Raw genomic sequence first — 18003 nt, forward strand, 5'->3', positions numbered from 1 at the left:
GGGGTTTTTGCCCTCCTCTGGATCAACTTTAGCAATTACAGAACTAACAGGTCGAACTTAATGGACGCAAGTCTTTATTCGGCTTTACTAACTATTTTATTTTTTTCATCAGTGAATATTATTGATGAAATACTGATATCAAAAACTGAAACACGGGCTGTTTTTACATATGAGATAGAGAATGTGTTTGAGTAACATAAAGAGACAGCGCCTCGGCTTAATCCTATAACATACTGTATTAAGTAAATTCTGCAATTATTTAAGCCTAGAAGAAAGTAGGACGACAATGTTCATCCTCAGATATTCAATGCACCAGATGCAGCATTAAGCTAATTAAAATGGTGCCACAGGGATCGCATTACTCGCACTGCACCAGCTTGTCTATGGAGGTTTGATTATTAGTAACATGCTTTTTATCGTATGCAGAAAAAGTTATGTTTTAATTTTTCCTTTTCATGGTGCTGGAGCTTTATCCTAACGCATCTGTCTACCCTGTGCTACTGCCTATTATGCTAGTTCCCATCAGTTAATAAAATATCCAGAAAACGTAAAGGTCAGTATAGCTTTTTATACAACAATAATTGAACAATGCGATGCTTCATCTTGAACTAAAGCCTTTCTCAACTAATATAAGATGGCAACTGATTCAACATGCATTACTTAGCTGATTGACCTACTGAGTACAGAACAAAGGCTGTAGCTGTCCTGAGATCAGATGGTAAAACACATTATTTTAGTATTAGTAGAAGGTTCTTAAAACGTATTAAATTCGTTTATATTATAATTGATCTTGAGTGAAGGTGGCAATTTTACTCTAAGTTTTACAAATTATATTATTTGCTATTTTAAGGATATGGACAATTTTTTTTAAAATTCAATTTCTGTATTTTGGGTTAAAAATCATTTTTTTGCGATTGGGTTTAATTAAAAATGTTGCACTGATTGACTTTTCAGGTTGTTTCCCTGCACATTGCTGACTGTAGAATGAGTAAACTGAGAATATATTAGAGAGCTGGTTCTGATAGGGAATTTGTAACTCTTATATGTTACAAGCTAAGCTCCTCTAAACTCCTCTATGCTGAAGTATGACCACAAACCATATCAAATTTGAGTAGAACATAAATCAGCTGAAGAGCTCAGATTAAAAAAATAAAGGTTACAAACTTCTTGACAGAACTAGCTCACTGATGAATTCTCAGTTAAAGGAGTGATCCGAAATACAACTTAATTATCATTCTAAATGCCTATCCATTTAATACCATAATCAATTCTATTTTTAGATATTGTTTATTATTTAACGGCCTTCGGCTCAGTCTTGAGCAATGGCGATTTGATGGATGAACGCTCCGTAGGAAGATTAATCTTGTGCAGGCCTAGATAGGTCCACCAGGATCTCCTCCACCATTATCTTGATATTATCAAGCCATCGGGTTGCTGGTCTTCCTCTTCACCTTGTTCCTTCTATTCTTCTGGCCATAATGTCCTTCTCCCGTGATTGCTCTCTTTGTATGATGTGTCCATAGTAGGCAAGTCGTAGCTTGGTGATCATTGCTTAGAGTGACATGTCTGGCTTGATTTGCTTGCTCTTCTAGCCATCCATGGTATTGATCACATCCTTATCCAGCACCACATTTTGAAGGTGTCGATTCTTCGTCTGTCTCTTTTTAACGTTCAGGTTTCACTTCTGTGTGTCACCACAGAAAAGACTTAACAAACAATGTACGAGCCGTGTCTTCGTCACCAGTGAAATGTTCCCCGATTTGAAGACCTCGTCCAGTGACTTCATTGTTGATTTGCCCATAGCTATTCTCCTTTTGAATTCCGGGGTCGTCAATGCATCTTGAATTATCATCGATCTGAGTAGGTTGAAGTCCTTTACAACTTTCAGTTCGTCCCCGTCCATCTCAAATGTGTCGTACCTGGCACACTGAATCAGCATTCTAATATACTTTGATTTAAAATTTCCTTTCCCTAACTATACTATCTTTTTGATGACGCTTCATTTGAATACCCCAGTGCATGCTGGAATGCTCAAACGAAACGTCATCAGGGGGAAGAGACTGTGATGATTGCTGTAACCTCTGTGACCTCCCTGAAACAAAGCGTCATCGGTGACACTCGTTTCAGGGAATGAGCTAGTCCCTGCACTGTGTGCACGGTGCGATGTGCATAAAGACAGTGCGCTCTCACGCCATCTCAGATCAGCAGTAACAAGCCAGGGTTTGCACTACACTTTACACGTATACCAGCTTATGGTCCAGCTCAGTTTTTTGGTTTGGCTGTTATTCTGTAGCCAGTAATGTTCATGGAAAGAAAGAGCCTGAAAAGTCCAAACTGTGCATACATTTTAGTGAAAGCAAATTGCAAAATTTTTTTTCAGCCCTGTGATGAAAGCCGGCCGGTGGGTGCAGCTCTCTGGCGCCCCCTTACCTCTCAGGTCAGTCAAGGTACTGCACCTAGAGAAAGTAGTGCCAGGTAGCTGCAACCAGCGCAGGGAACACGGTAGTGTGTTATCCCTTCAACGTCACTACACAGCACAACTCGCTAGCGCCCTCTTAGCCTCAGGTCAGTCAAGGAACTGCACCTAGGATAAGCGGTCGCCAGAGAGACTGTCCTGTAACCTACTGGGTATCGGGGCCCTCTGTAGTGAGGGCGGTATATATATCTTCCTTGGCCGCGCCAGGAATATATATATCTGAACCTCCGACCGTCACTACCAGCCTTCCCCAATCCCCAGTTGGTATGCTGCCACCAGTCCCTATTTTAGATATACGCCCAGTCCGTGAATGGGCCTATATCGGGTCAGGAACCAACCCTGGGTAGCGTTTTTGGCTTGAGCCGAGCTCACACGGACGTGCGTTCGTTATGCAGAATAAAAGGCAGGCCCACAATTACTTGAGGTAATTGATTATAATAATACACTAGATACACGATATACAACTAAATATACACAGGTATAAGGTCAGGCTAAACTATACAACAATGGAATACAACACACAGAATCACCACAGCATATCAGTTACCGGTTTCTTGATTTTCTTGTGACGCAGGGAGAGGATTCTGCGGTCGCAGGCACGGTTCTTTGTTACAGGCTGAGGCCTACCACCGCATGGTCAAACTGCTCCTCCCCTTGGTGGCCTCAGCTGGTGCTCAGATGTTCAGCACACCACTCTTGGGTCAAGACTGACTTGTCTCTTGTCTGTCCTGCTGTCTTACCTGCCCCGTCCCGCCCACTGCTGGTGAGGTCAGCTGGCTCAGTCTCCACCCTCAGGTCTAACTTCGATCAGAAGCCCAAATTCTAAGGAACCCAATAACTTCTTCTGGGATGGTCTCAGGATACCCACAGGGGTTCCCACGGATTCGGGCCGCCGTAACCGACCTTTTGATATCAATTATGATACCATACGGTCCTCAGGAATGGCTCCGCGCTATATCTTGGCTTCCAGAGCACGTACAAACGTCTACCGCGGAGGCTTGTGTGCGCAATGGCTCCGGGACGCCGTGATATTTTTTTATTGGCCCATCCCATGCAACATGCGTGTACTTTTCATGTTTCTATATCTTATGCCTCCATGCTTGTGACAGACAAAGAAACTAGTCCTATGGGACAAATGGTCAGGTACAGATAGACGAAGCACCCCCCCCTGCTGGCTGTGTTTCCTCTCGAAGTCTTTGAAGCTCCTAGCATTCAAGTGTTAAGTAGGCTTCTTATCTTACAGGAGCCTGGATGGGGGGAAACTATCTAGTTGACGTTTTAACAGAAGGTCCCAAGGGTGGGGGCTGCTGAAGTGTGGCCATCCCTGGATATGATTTATCATTACCAAGATGGCGGCTACAGGTTCATCACACCTCCCCCTATACGAGGGCGCGAGGGGGTAGCACATTCCTGTGTTCCCCCGTGCGTCCTTCTGCACCCTCCCCTTGCCGGGATAACCCGTCAGCGTTACCGTGGTCACGGCCTCTTCTGTGGCGAATGGAGAAGTGGTACTGCTGGAGAGCGAGGCTCCAGCGTAGCAACCTGCCATTCGACCCAGAGACCGTGTGTAACCAGCTGAGGGGGTTGTGGTCCGTCTCCACGGTGAAATGGCTCCCGTACAAGTAGGGCTGCAGACGCTGCAGGGCCCATACAATTGCCAGGCATTCTTTTTCCACCGTGGAGTAAGCCACCTCCCGGGGCAGTAGCTTCCTGCTCAGGTACAAGACAGGATGTTCCTGGCCTGTCGTGTTGACCTGACTTAGCACAGCACCGAGGCCAAAGTCACTGGCGTCGGTCTGTACCACAAACGGCCGGTCGAAGTCGGCAGCTTGCAGTACAGGGGAGCTACTTAGGGCGGCTTTGAGTGCCCCGAAAGCTGTCTCGCAGGCGACTGTCCAGTCGACTGCGACGGGCAGCTTCTTCTTGGTGAGGTCCGTCAGGGGCTTGGCCAGGGTGCTATAGTGTGGGACGAACCTCCTATAGTACCCGGCGGTCCCCAAGAAGGACATCACCTGCTTTTTGGTCCTAGGAGTGGGCCAGGATGCGATGGCATCCACTTTCCCAGGTTCTGGCTTCAGAACCCCCCCGCCTACCCGGTGACCCAGGTAGAGGACCTCACTCATGCCCAGCTGGCACTTTTCCGGCTTGATGGTCAAGCCTGCCCGGTGGATCCGACCGAGCACCTGCCGCAGGTGCTCTAGGTGATCCTCCCAAGTGGGACTGAAGACTGCAATATCGTCCAAGTACGCAGCCGCGTACCCTTCAAGTCCCTCAAGCAGCGTATTGACCATCCGCTGAAAAGTGGCAGGGGCATTCTTCATGCCGAATGGCATCACTGTGGACTCGTACAGTCCAAAAGGGGTGATAAAGGCAGAGCGTTCCCTTGCCGCGGGGGTCAGAGGAATCTGCCAGTACCCCCGGCTCAGATCCATGATGGTCAGGTACTTAGCCCCGGCCATCCGATCGAGCAGGTCATCGATGCGTGGTATGGGGAACGCATCGGTGACCGTTACAGCGTTGAGCCCCCGGTAGTCCACGCAGAACCGTGTAGTTCGGTCCTTCTTTGGTACGAGGACTACAGGCGAGGCCCACGCGCTGCTGGATGCCTGGATCACCCCCAGCTTCAGCATCTCGTCTATCTCTTGGCGCATGTTTCCCTGCACCTCGAAAGAGACCCGATATGCTGAACGCCGGATCGGCGGGTGATCGCCAGTGTCCACGTCGTGGACAGCCATCTCAGTCCTTCCGGGCAGGCTGCTGAACAGCCCCCGGAAGGGGTGCAGGGTGGTCCCCAGCTGGGACCGTTGGTCCTCCGTGAGCTGGTGGCCAACCCCCACATCCTCGATGGACCCACCCGCCTTGGCTTGGGTGAGCAGATCCAGGAGGGTTTCTACCTCTCCTTCCTCGGGAAGATTGCACACTGGGTGGGCAGTCGCTTCCCGCTCATGATGAGCCTTCATCATGTTCACGTGGAAGGCCTTCCTCCTTCCACGGGCGTGATCCAGGGTGACCAGATAGGTGACGGCATTGAGTTTCTGGTGCACGAAGTAGGGACCTTCCCAGGCTGCCTGAAGCTTGTTCTGTGGTACGGGGACCAGTACCCACACCTTTTGACCCACCTGGTAGGTCCTCTCACAAGCATTCTGGTCGTACCACCGCTTCTGGTCGGCCTGGGCCTGGGCCATATTGTCCTGCACCAGCTTTGCCAAGGCCATCATCCTGTCCCGGTGGCGCACGACATACTCGATGACCGACACCTCGGGGGTGGCCAAATCCCCTTCCCATGCTTCCTTCACCAGAGCCAGGGGGCCCCGTACCCGTCGCCCGTACAGGAGCTCAAAGGGGGAGAACCCCGTTGAGGCCTGCGGAACCTCCCGGTAAGCAAATAGGAGGTGTGGGAGGTAACGCTCCCAGTCTCTCCCGTGGGAGTCGACCAACATCTTAAGCATCTGCTTTAAGGTGCCATTGAACCGCTCACACAGGCCATTAGTCTGTGGGTGATACGGGCTGGCCACCAGATGTTGCACCTGCATTTGCTTACAGAGGGACTCCATCAGCCGCGACATGAACTGGGTCCCTCGGTCGGTGAGCATTTCTTGGGGGAAACCCACTCTGGAGAAGATCTCCAGTAAGGCGGTAGCCACCTTGTCGGCCCGAATGGACGACAAAGCTACCGCTTCCGGGTACCGGGTGGCATAGTCCACTACCGTGAGTATGAAGCATTTCCCGGAGTGGCTGGGAGTGGACAGAGGTCCAATAAGATCCACAGCGACCCTCGAGAAAGGCTCTTCGATGATTGGCAGAGTTACCAGTGGGGCTTTGGGGTGCGGCCCCGCCTTCCCCACCCTCTGACAGGTGTCACACGAACGGCAGTAGGCACCCACCGCGGCTCCCATCCCAGGCCAGTAGAAATGCTGAGCTATCCTGGCCTTGGTTTTAGCGATCCCTAGGTGTCCGGCCATCGGAATCTCGTGTGCGATCCGCAACAATTCCGCCCTGAACGGATAGGGTACCACTAACTGTCGGTCCCTGGGCCACGCCTCCGGTGAACCCTGCTGGACCGTTACCCGGTACAGCCGTCCCTGGTCCCAGACCACACGCTCGCAGTCTGACTCCATGGGAGGCTGTGCCGCCTGTTCCTTGAGAGCTTTCAGGCTGTCGTCTGCTTCCAACGCAGCCTGAAATTCCTGACTTGATGTGGCCAGAATCGACGAAACTGCCACATCCTCTGTCAGCCCCTCCGGGCATGTCACCTGGCCGCTGTCTGACCCGGCAGACACTTGGTCAGAAGTGGGGAAGCCGTCGGACCTCTGCAAGGCTCCTTGGGCTCCGGCGCTCCCACTCCTGGTGACAGCGGCTATGACCGCTGTGACCGCGGGTAGTGCCTGCTTCCCCTCTGTTTCTGACCAAGCCGCCCGATCAGGCAGGCTTCCTAGGCCTTTGGACATCTCGGATGTGGGGAACTCCTGCCCTGGGGTCTTACCTGGCGGCTCCTCTCTTGGGACACCCCCACCTCCCATGGCCTGTTCCTCCCCCTGCAGTGGGCCTATACTCAGCAGCCTGGATACCCCTGGGAGCCCTACACTGCCGGTAGCTGCCCCCCTCTCCATCCCTGAGCTTCCCTCTACAGAATCCTGCCCGCCCCCTCCCTCACCGGAGGACAAGAGGTCACGGCACGCCGGCTGAGCACCTCTGCGGGCATCCCCACACTCCCCACCTGCTTTCACTAACCCTGTTTGTGTTGTGTCTGTGCAGGTGTTACCCTCAGGTTTCACTCCCTCCTCCTCAGCAGGACACACACTACATACAACATGGTTGGCATTAGCAGCAGACAAATCAATACACTCTTGGGGGGCCGAACTTGGGGGTTCAGAGGGTACATACTGCGATACTAGACGCCCCAAGTCGGTCCCTAATAAAACATTTGCGGGAATATTTGGCGTTACTCCCACCTCCCGCATCCCCCTTCCGGCACCCCAGTCCAAATACACCATGGCAACGGGAAGTGCCGGCTCCACGCCTCCAACCCCGGAGACGGAAAGAGTCTTTCCTGGTACCAAGTCCTGGGGGGACACCACCTCAGGCCGTACCAGTGTTCGTTCAGCGCCCGTGTCCCGCAGTCCCATGACCGCAGAACGGCCTATGGTGACGGGTTGGATGTTGTCCAGGGACCTACCACCACCCCCTCCCACACACAAAACATTGGGCGCTCTCTGGGACTGGGATGGGGTCTTTTGGCGCTGGGGACACTCAGCCCTAAAGTGTCCTGGTTTGTTGCATAGATGACAACGTCTTACGTCTGGTCCTTGCCTGGAGAGGGCAACAGGGGGATACACCCCTTGTGTTCTAGGGGCCGGGGAAACAGGGGCATGACTGGGCTTACCCCCTCTCCAGGTGCTGCTGGCAGACTTCTTCAGCTCAGGCGCCCTGTTATTGGCATACTCGTCTGCCAGGGCGGCTGTAGCAGAAGCCCCTGTTGGTTTTCGGTCACGGAGGAACTGTCGGAGGTCCTCTGGGCAGTTCCACAAGAACTGCTCCGTGACGAACAGTTCCTGGACCTCCTGGCGGGTAGTAAGCGCTAGACCCGAGGTCCAGTGCTCTGCGGCTCTCAACAGCGCCCGCATATGATCGGTCCAGGTGTCCTTGGGGCCACGCAGCAGGCTCCGGAACTTCTGGCGGTACGACTCGGGAGTGAGGTTGTACTGCCGGATCAGGGCCCGCTTGATGCAGTCGTAGTTCTGTACCTCCCCGGCAGGTAAGTCCCCCAAGGCATCCAGGGACTTACCCCTCAAACGGGGGGTCAGGTATCTGGCCCACTGATCCCGGGCCAGATGGTGCTGAAGACAGGTCCGTTCAAATGCCACCAGAAAGGAGTCCAGGTCCCCATCCTTCTCCAGTAGAGGGAAGTCCTCAGCTCGGACTTTGGACGACTTGGTCTCCTGATGGGTTGGTTGCTCTAGCGGAAGCCCCCGCTGGGCCAGGTCCAGTTGGTGCTGGCGCTCCGCAGCTCGCTCTGCACGCTCCGCAACCTCCCGGCGCTCTGCAGCTTCACGCTCCGCAGCCTCCCGGCGCTCTGCAGCTTCACGCTCCGCAGCCCGCTCCGCAGCCCGCTCTGCACGCTCCTCCTCCGCTGCCTTCTCTGATGCTGCCAGGAGGGTTTTGTAGACGGCATCGCCATGAGACTGGAGACTTGCCATAGCCGCTTGTAAAAGGGCTTGTGATCTGGACAGGCTGGGCTGGGTAGGTGGTGGGCAGCCCACTGCGGGACCGTATACTGGGGACTGGCTCCCTGAGGTGCCCGGGCTGGACTCCTCCTCGCCATGAGTAACAATGTCCTCCCCTCCTGCCACACGGACCGTAGCATTAGCCTCCTGCAGGGTCTTGCTCCTGGTGCCGTCTGCCATCTTGGTAACCGACACCGCTGCAACCCTGAGTTTGCACACACCTTGTTATACTTTTAGCCTGACCGTCTAACGTTGGGCTGACCTTAAGACTCCAGCAGTGGAAGTTACCACTGGCAGTCTTTAGTGCCTGGGAGTAGGGGTCCCACAACACTATTATTCTGCAATCCCACCGCTCTGCCACCAATGTGATGAAAGCCGGCCGGTGGGTGCAGCTCTCTGGCGCCCCCTTACCTCTCAGGTCAGTCAAGGTACTGCACCTAGAGAAAGTAGTGCCAGGTAGCTGCAACCAGCGCAGGGAACACGGTAGTGTGTTATCCCTTCAACGTCACTACACAGCACAACTCGCTAGCGCCCTCTTAGCCTCAGGTCAGTCAAGGAACTGCACCTAGGATAAGCGGTCGCCAGAGAGACTGTCCTGTAACCTACTGGGTATCGGGGCCCTCTGTAGTGAGGGCGGTATATATATCTTCCTTGGCCGCGCCAGGAATATATATATCTGAACCTCCGACCGTCACTACCAGCCTTCCCCAATCCCCAGTTGGTATGCTGCCACCAGTCCCTATTTTAGATATACGCCCAGTCCGTGAATGGGCCTATATCGGGTCAGGAACCAACCCTGGGTAGCGTTTTTGGCTTGAGCCGAGCTCACACGGACGTGCGTTCGTTATGCAGAATAAAAGGCAGGCCCACAATTACTTGAGGTAATTGATTATAATAATACACTAGATACACGATATACAACTAAATATACACAGGTATAAGGTCAGGCTAAACTATACAACAATGGAATACAACACACAGAATCACCACAGCATATCAGTTACCGGTTTCTTGATTTTCTTGTGACGCAGGGAGAGGATTCTGCGGTCGCAGGCACGGTTCTTTGTTACAGGCTGAGGCCTACCACCGCATGGTCAAACTGCTCCTCCCCTTGGTGGCCTCAGCTGGTGCTCAGATGTTTAGCACACCACTCTTGGGTCAAGACTGACTTGTCTCTTGTCTGTCCTGCTGTCTTACCTGCCCCGTCCCGCCCACTGCTGGTGAGGTCAGCTGGCTCAGTCTCCACCCTCAGGTCTAACTTCGATCAGAAGCCCAAATTCTAAGGAACCCAATAACTTCTTCTGGGATGGTCTCAGGATACCCACAGGGGTTCCCACGGATTCGGGCCGCCGTAACCGACCTTTTGATATCAATTATGATACCATACGGTCCTCAGGAATGGCTCCGCGCTATATCTTGGCTTCCAGAGCACGTACAAACGTCTACCGCGGAGGCTTGTGTGCGCAATGGCTCCGGGACGCCGTGATATTTTTTTATTGGCCCATCCCATGCAACATGCGTGTACTTTTCATGTTTCTATATCTTATGCCTCCATGCTTGTGACAGACAAAGAAACTAGTCCTATGGGACAAATGGTCATGTACAGATAGACGAAGCACCCCCCCCTGCTGGCTGTGTTTCCTCTCGAAGTCTTTGAAGCTCCTAGCATTCAAGTGTTAAGTAGGCTTCTTATCTTACAGGAGCCTGGATGGGGGGAAACTATCTAGTTGACGTTTTAACAGAAGGTCCCAAGGGTGGGGGCTGCTGAAGTGTGGCCATCCCTGGATATGATTTATCATTACCAAGATGGCGGCTACAGGTTCATCACAAGCCCCAAATAAATGCATATAAATAAATAAAAGTGCAATCTAAGGTATCTACAGTATATCTTTTAGGTCTCAATAATTAAAAGCTTTTTCTGATTCCTTAAAATCAACTTAACATGGTTATAATTAGGAAAGAAATCTGATATGCTTACTTTTTAAATTATATACTGCTTGCTGTTGCACTATACACGATGACGCATTGTTTGACACCATGTGAGCCAATTTTAAATAGTGATGCGTGACAACAATTTATTTGGTGTCGTCATCACTCCTGATGATTATATTAGTTGATGTATAATAATATATTTAATTATAATTTGCACTTTAGTTTATGAATAAACTAGGGCAAATTATATCTGTGTGAAGTGTGCTATGAATTATGTACATTGCTGCCAAAGAAATTGGCAAGGGATGTGGGCATCTGAAATGTAAAAGCTGAGTATAGTCTCTTTTTTTTAAATACCGTATTTTTCGGACTATAAGACGCAATTTTTCCCTCCAAAATTGTGGAGAAAAGTGGGGGGTGCGTCTTATAGTCCGATATATATTTTTATATATATATATATATAAATATATATACTGTGGGTGGGGGTGGCAGGAGGTGTGGGGGGAGCTGCAGCGGCGGAGGAGCGGGGCTCAGGAGGCAGTAGGCCGCTGCTGCATCCTACACTGTGCCTGCTGTGTGGGGAGCACTGAATATTCATTTTCCTTAATAGTGTGCACACTGTACTTGCAGCGCGGCTCCTGGTTTGTATGGCACCCTTCTTCCCTCATCCTGGTATGTATGGCACCCTTCATCCCCCATCCTGGTATGTATGGCCCCCCTCATCCCACACCGTATTTTTCGGACTATAAGACGCACCAAACCATAAAATGCACCTAAGTTTTAGAGGAGGAATATAAAAAAAAATGTAAGCAAAAAATGTGGTCATGATGCCCTGTTAAGGGGGAGGGGGTCTGCTGCTGACACTGTTATAGGGGTAATGTCCCCCAATTCTGTTAATATCCCCCCATCCAGGACGCAGAGCTGGAGCAGAGAGAAGGTGAGTATAATTGTTTATTTTTTGTGTGCAGCGTGATGGGAATCAGGGGGTGCCAAGCATACCAGGATGGAGGGGTGCCAAGCATACCAGTAAGAGGGATGAGGGGTGCCATACATACCAGGTAGAGGGATGAGGGGGGCCATACATACCAGGATGAGGGATGAAGGGGGCCATGCATACCAGGATGGGAATGAGGGGTGTCATGCATACCAGGATGGGGATGAGGGCCACATATAACAGGAAGGAGGGTGCCATATATACCACGATGGGAGATATTAACAGAATTGGGGGACATTACCCCTAGAACAGTGTCAGCAGCAGACCCCCTCCCCTTAACAGGGCATCATGACCAATTTTTTTGCTTAAATTTCTCTTCTATTTTCCTCCTCTAAAACTTAGGTGCGTCTTATGTTCCGAAAAATACGGTACTTTTTTAAAAGTTTTTAATGTAACATAGAAATTAACAAAAAGGATAAAAGAAAAAAATAACACACATACATAAGTAGACAATGTTACAAAACTAAAAATAAAATAGTGTAGCATAATTACAGAGAAATAATTAGAAAAAAAACATAAAAACATTTTCAGGTATGAAAACTACATAAATGCAAAGTTGCAGTATGAGATAATTGAGATGTGTTTACCTGACTGCTGATCCACACATCTGAGGAAGTTCTGTATTTCTAAACATACAATAAGTAATAGCGTTATTATCTATAACAAGTGCCGATTGGTGGAGTGAGCGTGATGGCAACTGCCCAATGGCAATATATGGAGATACTTGTGCTTCTGCTGACAATAAAGCATTTCTTGAGAGCTATGAGATCTGTGATACACAAGGCTGCATTTTCTTCTTGGGTTAGAGATGAGAACAGGGATGATCTGGAGATGGCTAAGCTGATGTCGGTGATCACTGGTGATAATGAAAATAATTTGTCATTGTTATTATGAAGGGTATTTCATATATGCGAGATATCACATGGAATAATGAGCATGATATTAGATAATTTCACCAGAAATAACGCTGTTAACCTGTAAATATGCGGTTAATATGCAGGTTAACAGCGTTATGATGCTGCCCGGCGCCTGCACGCAGCCGAATGCGGCGGGAAGAAAATGAACTTTATTCTCCCCGCCAGCGGTGCTGGTTCAATCATCGTTCTGAGTATACAAAGCGACAGGTGTAACCGCGCCCCCGGCCCTTACTGGCATCCGGCCTCAATGTAGAGCCAGTGTCAGTCAGAGCGATGACTGAACCAGTGCCGCACCCGCCTCCGTGACTGAATTCGAATGCTGGTGGGGAGAATAAAGTTAATTTTCTCCCTGCTGCATTCGGCTGCGTGCAGGCGCCGGGCAGCATAATAACTCTATAACCTGCAGATTAACCGCATATCTACAGGTTAACAGCATTATTTCTTGTGACAGGTTCCATTTAAGCACTAAATCAAATTTTGCCTTGTTCTATATTGAGATACAGGTACAGGTAACGTTAGAGAAATATAATGAACATGTGGACAAGTTTCATGTACTTGTTATTTTTGTCACACAATCATATTCTTTGCACACTCCTCAATATTGAAATTGCAAAACTGGGAAGGAAAGGCCATAAAGTTATGCAACTCCAGGAAGTAGCAGACGTCGCCAAGATCTGCAAATAATCAAGTTTTCAAGCATCTAGCTCCAATCTGCAGCATTTTGGAGGGGCAGAAAAACAGACTAAAAGCAAATATTTTTTAGCCACATGGAATCTAAAAAATCAGATCAAGTCTTGTGGGATGATTGGGCAATGCCTCCTGTTCTTGAGGTGCTAGTTATCACTGTTTGTCACAAACGGAAAAGGACAAAATCATTGAATTTAAAGGGGTTGTCCTACGAACAACATACATTTTAAACAATAGACCTTGGAGTAAAAATAAACTCCAAAATTGGATGTGTTTTAAAAAAATGTTCCTGTGCTGAGATAATCTTATAAATGTCCCCCCACTATGTACTGTGCAATGGCTGTGTCTGACCGTACAGGAACATGGTCTGATCATACCACAGCTCCTGGGCAGGGGAGAAAGCAAAAGTGTATACAGATAGGAAAGCATGGAATCTGAATGGAGAGACACAGCCATTACACAGTACACAGCAGGGGCACATTTATAAGATTATCTCAGCACAGGAACATTTTTTTAAACACATCCAATTGTGGAACATATTATTATTCCAAAACGTATTAATTAAAATGTACTTTGTCAGAAAACCCCTTCAAGGTGTATTTATACTGAAAGATTGCCATGTAACAAATGTTTTTTGGAACACTCATTTGACGACAATCTTTAAAGGGGTTTTCCCACGAACAAAGTACATTTTAATTAATACATCTTGGAATAAAAACAAGTTCCACAACTGGATGCGTTAAAAAATGTTCCTGTGCCGAGATAACCTTCTATATGTTGCTGCATTCCTGAGTAATCAGCATTTTTAATTCATATTGAGGTATTCATGCAAATGAGGCGCTCAGCGCTCTGTGTATGACAGAACACATAAGGAGCCACTACTTTACCAGGTTTTTTCCCAGCCTAACATCTTCCTTTATAGCTTAATTGATAGCTCACAATCTTTGTGATGTCAGGAACCAGGCAAGGAAATCAGAAAAGGAGCTATCAAGCTAATAGAGGTTGGTGCTGGGTGGGGAGACAAGCTCAGAAGGCAAAGGATGGGGAAGTACTCTGTCACTCCCAGAGCAGTTAACGCATCATTTGCATGTGAATAAAAATGTTAATTACTCGGGAATGCAGCAGCAGAGAGAAGATAAAGGTGTCAATGAATTTAAATTTAAAAGATCTGCATGTCCATATATGCAGTTAGATGGGTTAATCTTACTGACACATTATCTTTAAATCAGATGACAAAACCGAAATGTAAAGGACCCATTACATGGTCGAATAATCAGCTAAATCGAGCATTTATAAGAGCAATTAATTGTATTCATTCTCTCATGTTTACACAAACTGCTAATTGTGAATCATTCGATAATAATCGTCTCGTGTAAACATTCTAGCAAACACTTAAAGGGGTATTCCCATCTCCAAGATCCCATCCCAATATGTAGTAGGTGTAATAATAGTAATATTAGCAAATATCTTCAATTAGAAATGTAGTATAGTATTTTTGATTCGTTATCTCTCTTACCTCATGTGCAGGCATCGCAGGACCTTAGGTATCCATGGTTACAACCACTAGCAGCTAGCTAGCAGCAACTGTGACTTTATGGCTATGTGCACACGATGCAGAAATGCTCAGGATTTTTTCCTGAGCGTTTCTGCATCTCTCTGGCAGGAAAAAACGCATGCGGATTGTACATGCGGTTTCCTGCCAGGGACATGCGGAAATGAAGCGGTCTTCACTTTCATTTCCGCATGCGGGTTGACAAGCGCTTCCCAAGCGATTTTAGCATCACTTGGAAAGTGCTTGTCAACTTCACACTATATAAATCCATGCAGCCGGCATGGATTTATATAGTGTGTGATGTCAAAAAATAAAAAATAAATCTATACGTTACCCTCTGATGGCCCCCGGTGTCCTGCTTCATCGGTCCCGGCTGCCGGCAGTGGAGATTGTAGGACCTTCCGACGTCAGCGTCACGTGACCCGTCACATGACTCTGACGTCAGCGAAGGTCCTTCATTCAACCGCGAAGTGCGCGGGAAGCCGGCAGGACGCAGCGCGGGCCGTCAGAAGGTGAGAATATATATTTTTTATTTTATTCTTTTTTTTTTTAATGGTACCTGGGTCTGGATGAGAGTCCTCTCATCCACACCCGGGTACCATCCGCACATTAGACCGCATGAAAAGCGCATCAACATATACAGTGATGCGGATTCCATGCGGTCTAATGCAAGTCAATGGCGGCAAAAGAGCAGCGTTTCCGCAAAATTAATTGACATGCTGCGGATTTTTGACCGCAGCGTTTACGCTGCGGAAAAATCCGCATCATGGGCACAGCACATGCGGATTTCCATTGGGGAACATTGCTGCCCTTCTACCATGCGTTTTTCATGCGTTTCCGCGGCGTTTACGCAACTGCAAAAATGCCGCGGAAACGCATGAAAAACGCATCGTGTGAACTCAGCCTATCAGTGGACGTAACCATGGATACCTAAGGTCCTGCTATACCTGCACATGAGGTAAGAGAGATAGCGAATCAGAAAAAATATACTACATTTCTAATCGGAGATATTTGCTAATATTACTATTATTACACCTACTACATATTGGGATAGGATCTTGGAGTTGGGAATACCCCTTTAATGAAAGACCAAGCAGGATGCTCGTTTGTCAGATGATTGGATCATTCATGTCGATAAAAAATGGACACAACAAATATCCAAGGTGTGCACATATACAGAACACTCATGGACCACCTAATGCATATATATGGTGATAACAAGGGTCCAGGCTTGGAGTTATATCTGTATCACCCCAGCCTGCCACATTTGTATAAGGCCATCACCCTATTCCCTCTTATTTATAATCTAAAAACTAGAAGTTCAAAAGGGGTCCTATATGATATACAGTTCATTCAAATATCTGAGTGTACATCTAATCTTACAAAGATAAGTTTTCAATGAATGTAATATCATTGTTATATTGTTGCATTTATGTATTACATTTATGTATTGATTGCATTTGATTGTTATGCAACAAATTGTACAGGGTTAGGGCTAACCAGGGTAGTAAGGGAGAGGCGCCGTGGAGCAGGGGCGCCATATCGCCAGACTTAACTAGGGTGCCAACCTCCGCTGCTAGGCAGGTATCAGTGGACAGGCTTTCTGATATAGGGCCTTGGTAGTTAATATATCTATGCTGTACCTAGTCTTTATTATAGAGACTAGTGGGAAACTTATCTTGTTTGTTTTTATGTATGCACTTAATCACTTTATGCACTTTTAGCACTTAAATTAGTTCAGATATTTGAATATATATCATACACGATTACATAAATGTAATATATAAATGCAACAATATAACAATGATATTACATTCATTGGAAACTCATCTTTGTAATATTAGATGTACACTCAGATATTTGAATGTATATCACATAGGACCCTTCTTGAACTTCCAGTTTTCGGCTTATAAATAAGAGGGAATAGGATGATGGCCTTATACAAATGTGGCAGGCTGGGGTGATACAGATATAACTCCAAGCCTGGACCCTAGTTATCACCTTATACTGTATATGCATTAGGTGGTCCATGAGTGTTCTAGATATGTTCACACCTTGGGTATTTGTTGTGTCCGTTGTTTAATTATCATTAATAAAAATGTTGTTTTTTGAGGCTATATGCTAGTTATTTTTTCTTCTTAAAACAGTCTGAATCTATTCTATTTTTATGATCATTCACGTCGGCATTCAAACCTTTGTTTTTGGCAGCACTTCGTCCAATGTAATCAGATAATGTGCTGTTGATAAAGATGATATTATATGGGCACTGAACGACCGCATTAACAATCATTATGTGCTCATAACATTCTGGTCAGCCTATGTAAGCAGGCCAGTAAACAACCACTGATCGCTGATCAGCTATATACAAGCCGGTCAAGCAGTGTACTTGGGCGCATAATATAGTAATGATCATCTAACGAACTAATAAAACTTGAGGGTCCTAATATTATCATTGTCTGTATCCCATCTTGAAAACAGAGCATGTGCTGCCAACAGTATGACAACTGCGCAATGACCAAACAATTGTATTGACAGTGGTTAAAGAATTTGTCCAGGTCTTTTATATTAATGGCCTATCCTTACGATAGGTCAACACTATTTGATCGGTAGGGGTGTGAGAGAAATAGAACAATGCTCCTAAAACTCTATTTTTCCTAACATTTTTGTATATAGGACACAAAAAAAATTTATATATCGCAATGCACTGATAAGTTTATAATGAGGCTTTCTGAAGCAGCTGCCCCAGGCTGCACATCTTGTGTGGGCAGCTACTGTCTCATGTTTATGTAAAAGTGCTGAGAGTTTTGATGTAAAAGAAAAATCCAAATGAGGGTCTTCTATTCAGACTGCTGATCTAAGAATGCATAAACGCAAATAATATGAATTCAGTACATTCCACTTTTCTTACAAAGGCTTTAAGTAGAGTTCCTCAAAAGGGATGAAAAAGCGTGACATGGTCTACTACTACTACTACTACTACAGTACTACTACTCATTCATAAGAAAACATGACTACATCACAACCATGAGAATCTTCTTAGGGAAGCTTGCATCCTTCATGTACAGTAATTATGTTTTTATTGCCTTTTTCTATTTCCCTCTTTTAGCTTACAAGCTTTTATAACCTACATTATTTTCAATTTACAACTAACTTTGTTAACTTTGAATGAGGATTTATTTTCTACTAGGAAATGCATCTGCCACTTTGCTAATATCCTAAGT

General features: G+C 47.2%; 1 protein-coding gene across 1 annotated transcript in view; it reads right to left on the reverse strand.

The window, feature by feature from the left end:
- The window catches only part of LOC141202582 (inactive dipeptidyl peptidase 10-like), a 385315-nt gene that overhangs the window by 73901 nt on the left and 293411 nt on the right, over positions 1-18003 (reverse strand). Inside the window, exon 12 of the mRNA XM_073663754.1 lies at positions 12214-12252. Coding sequence (XP_073519855.1) covers positions 12214-12252 — 39 coding nt within the window. The remainder of the gene's footprint in view (positions 1-12213; positions 12253-18003) is intronic.

Source organism: Phyllobates terribilis, unplaced genomic scaffold (genome assembly GCF_046119375.1).
Source record: "Phyllobates terribilis strain yellow unplaced genomic scaffold, ASM4611937v1 Scaffold_2__4_contigs__length_985480577, whole genome shotgun sequence".
NCBI classification, from domain to species: Eukaryota; Metazoa; Chordata; class Amphibia; order Anura; family Dendrobatidae; genus Phyllobates; species Phyllobates terribilis.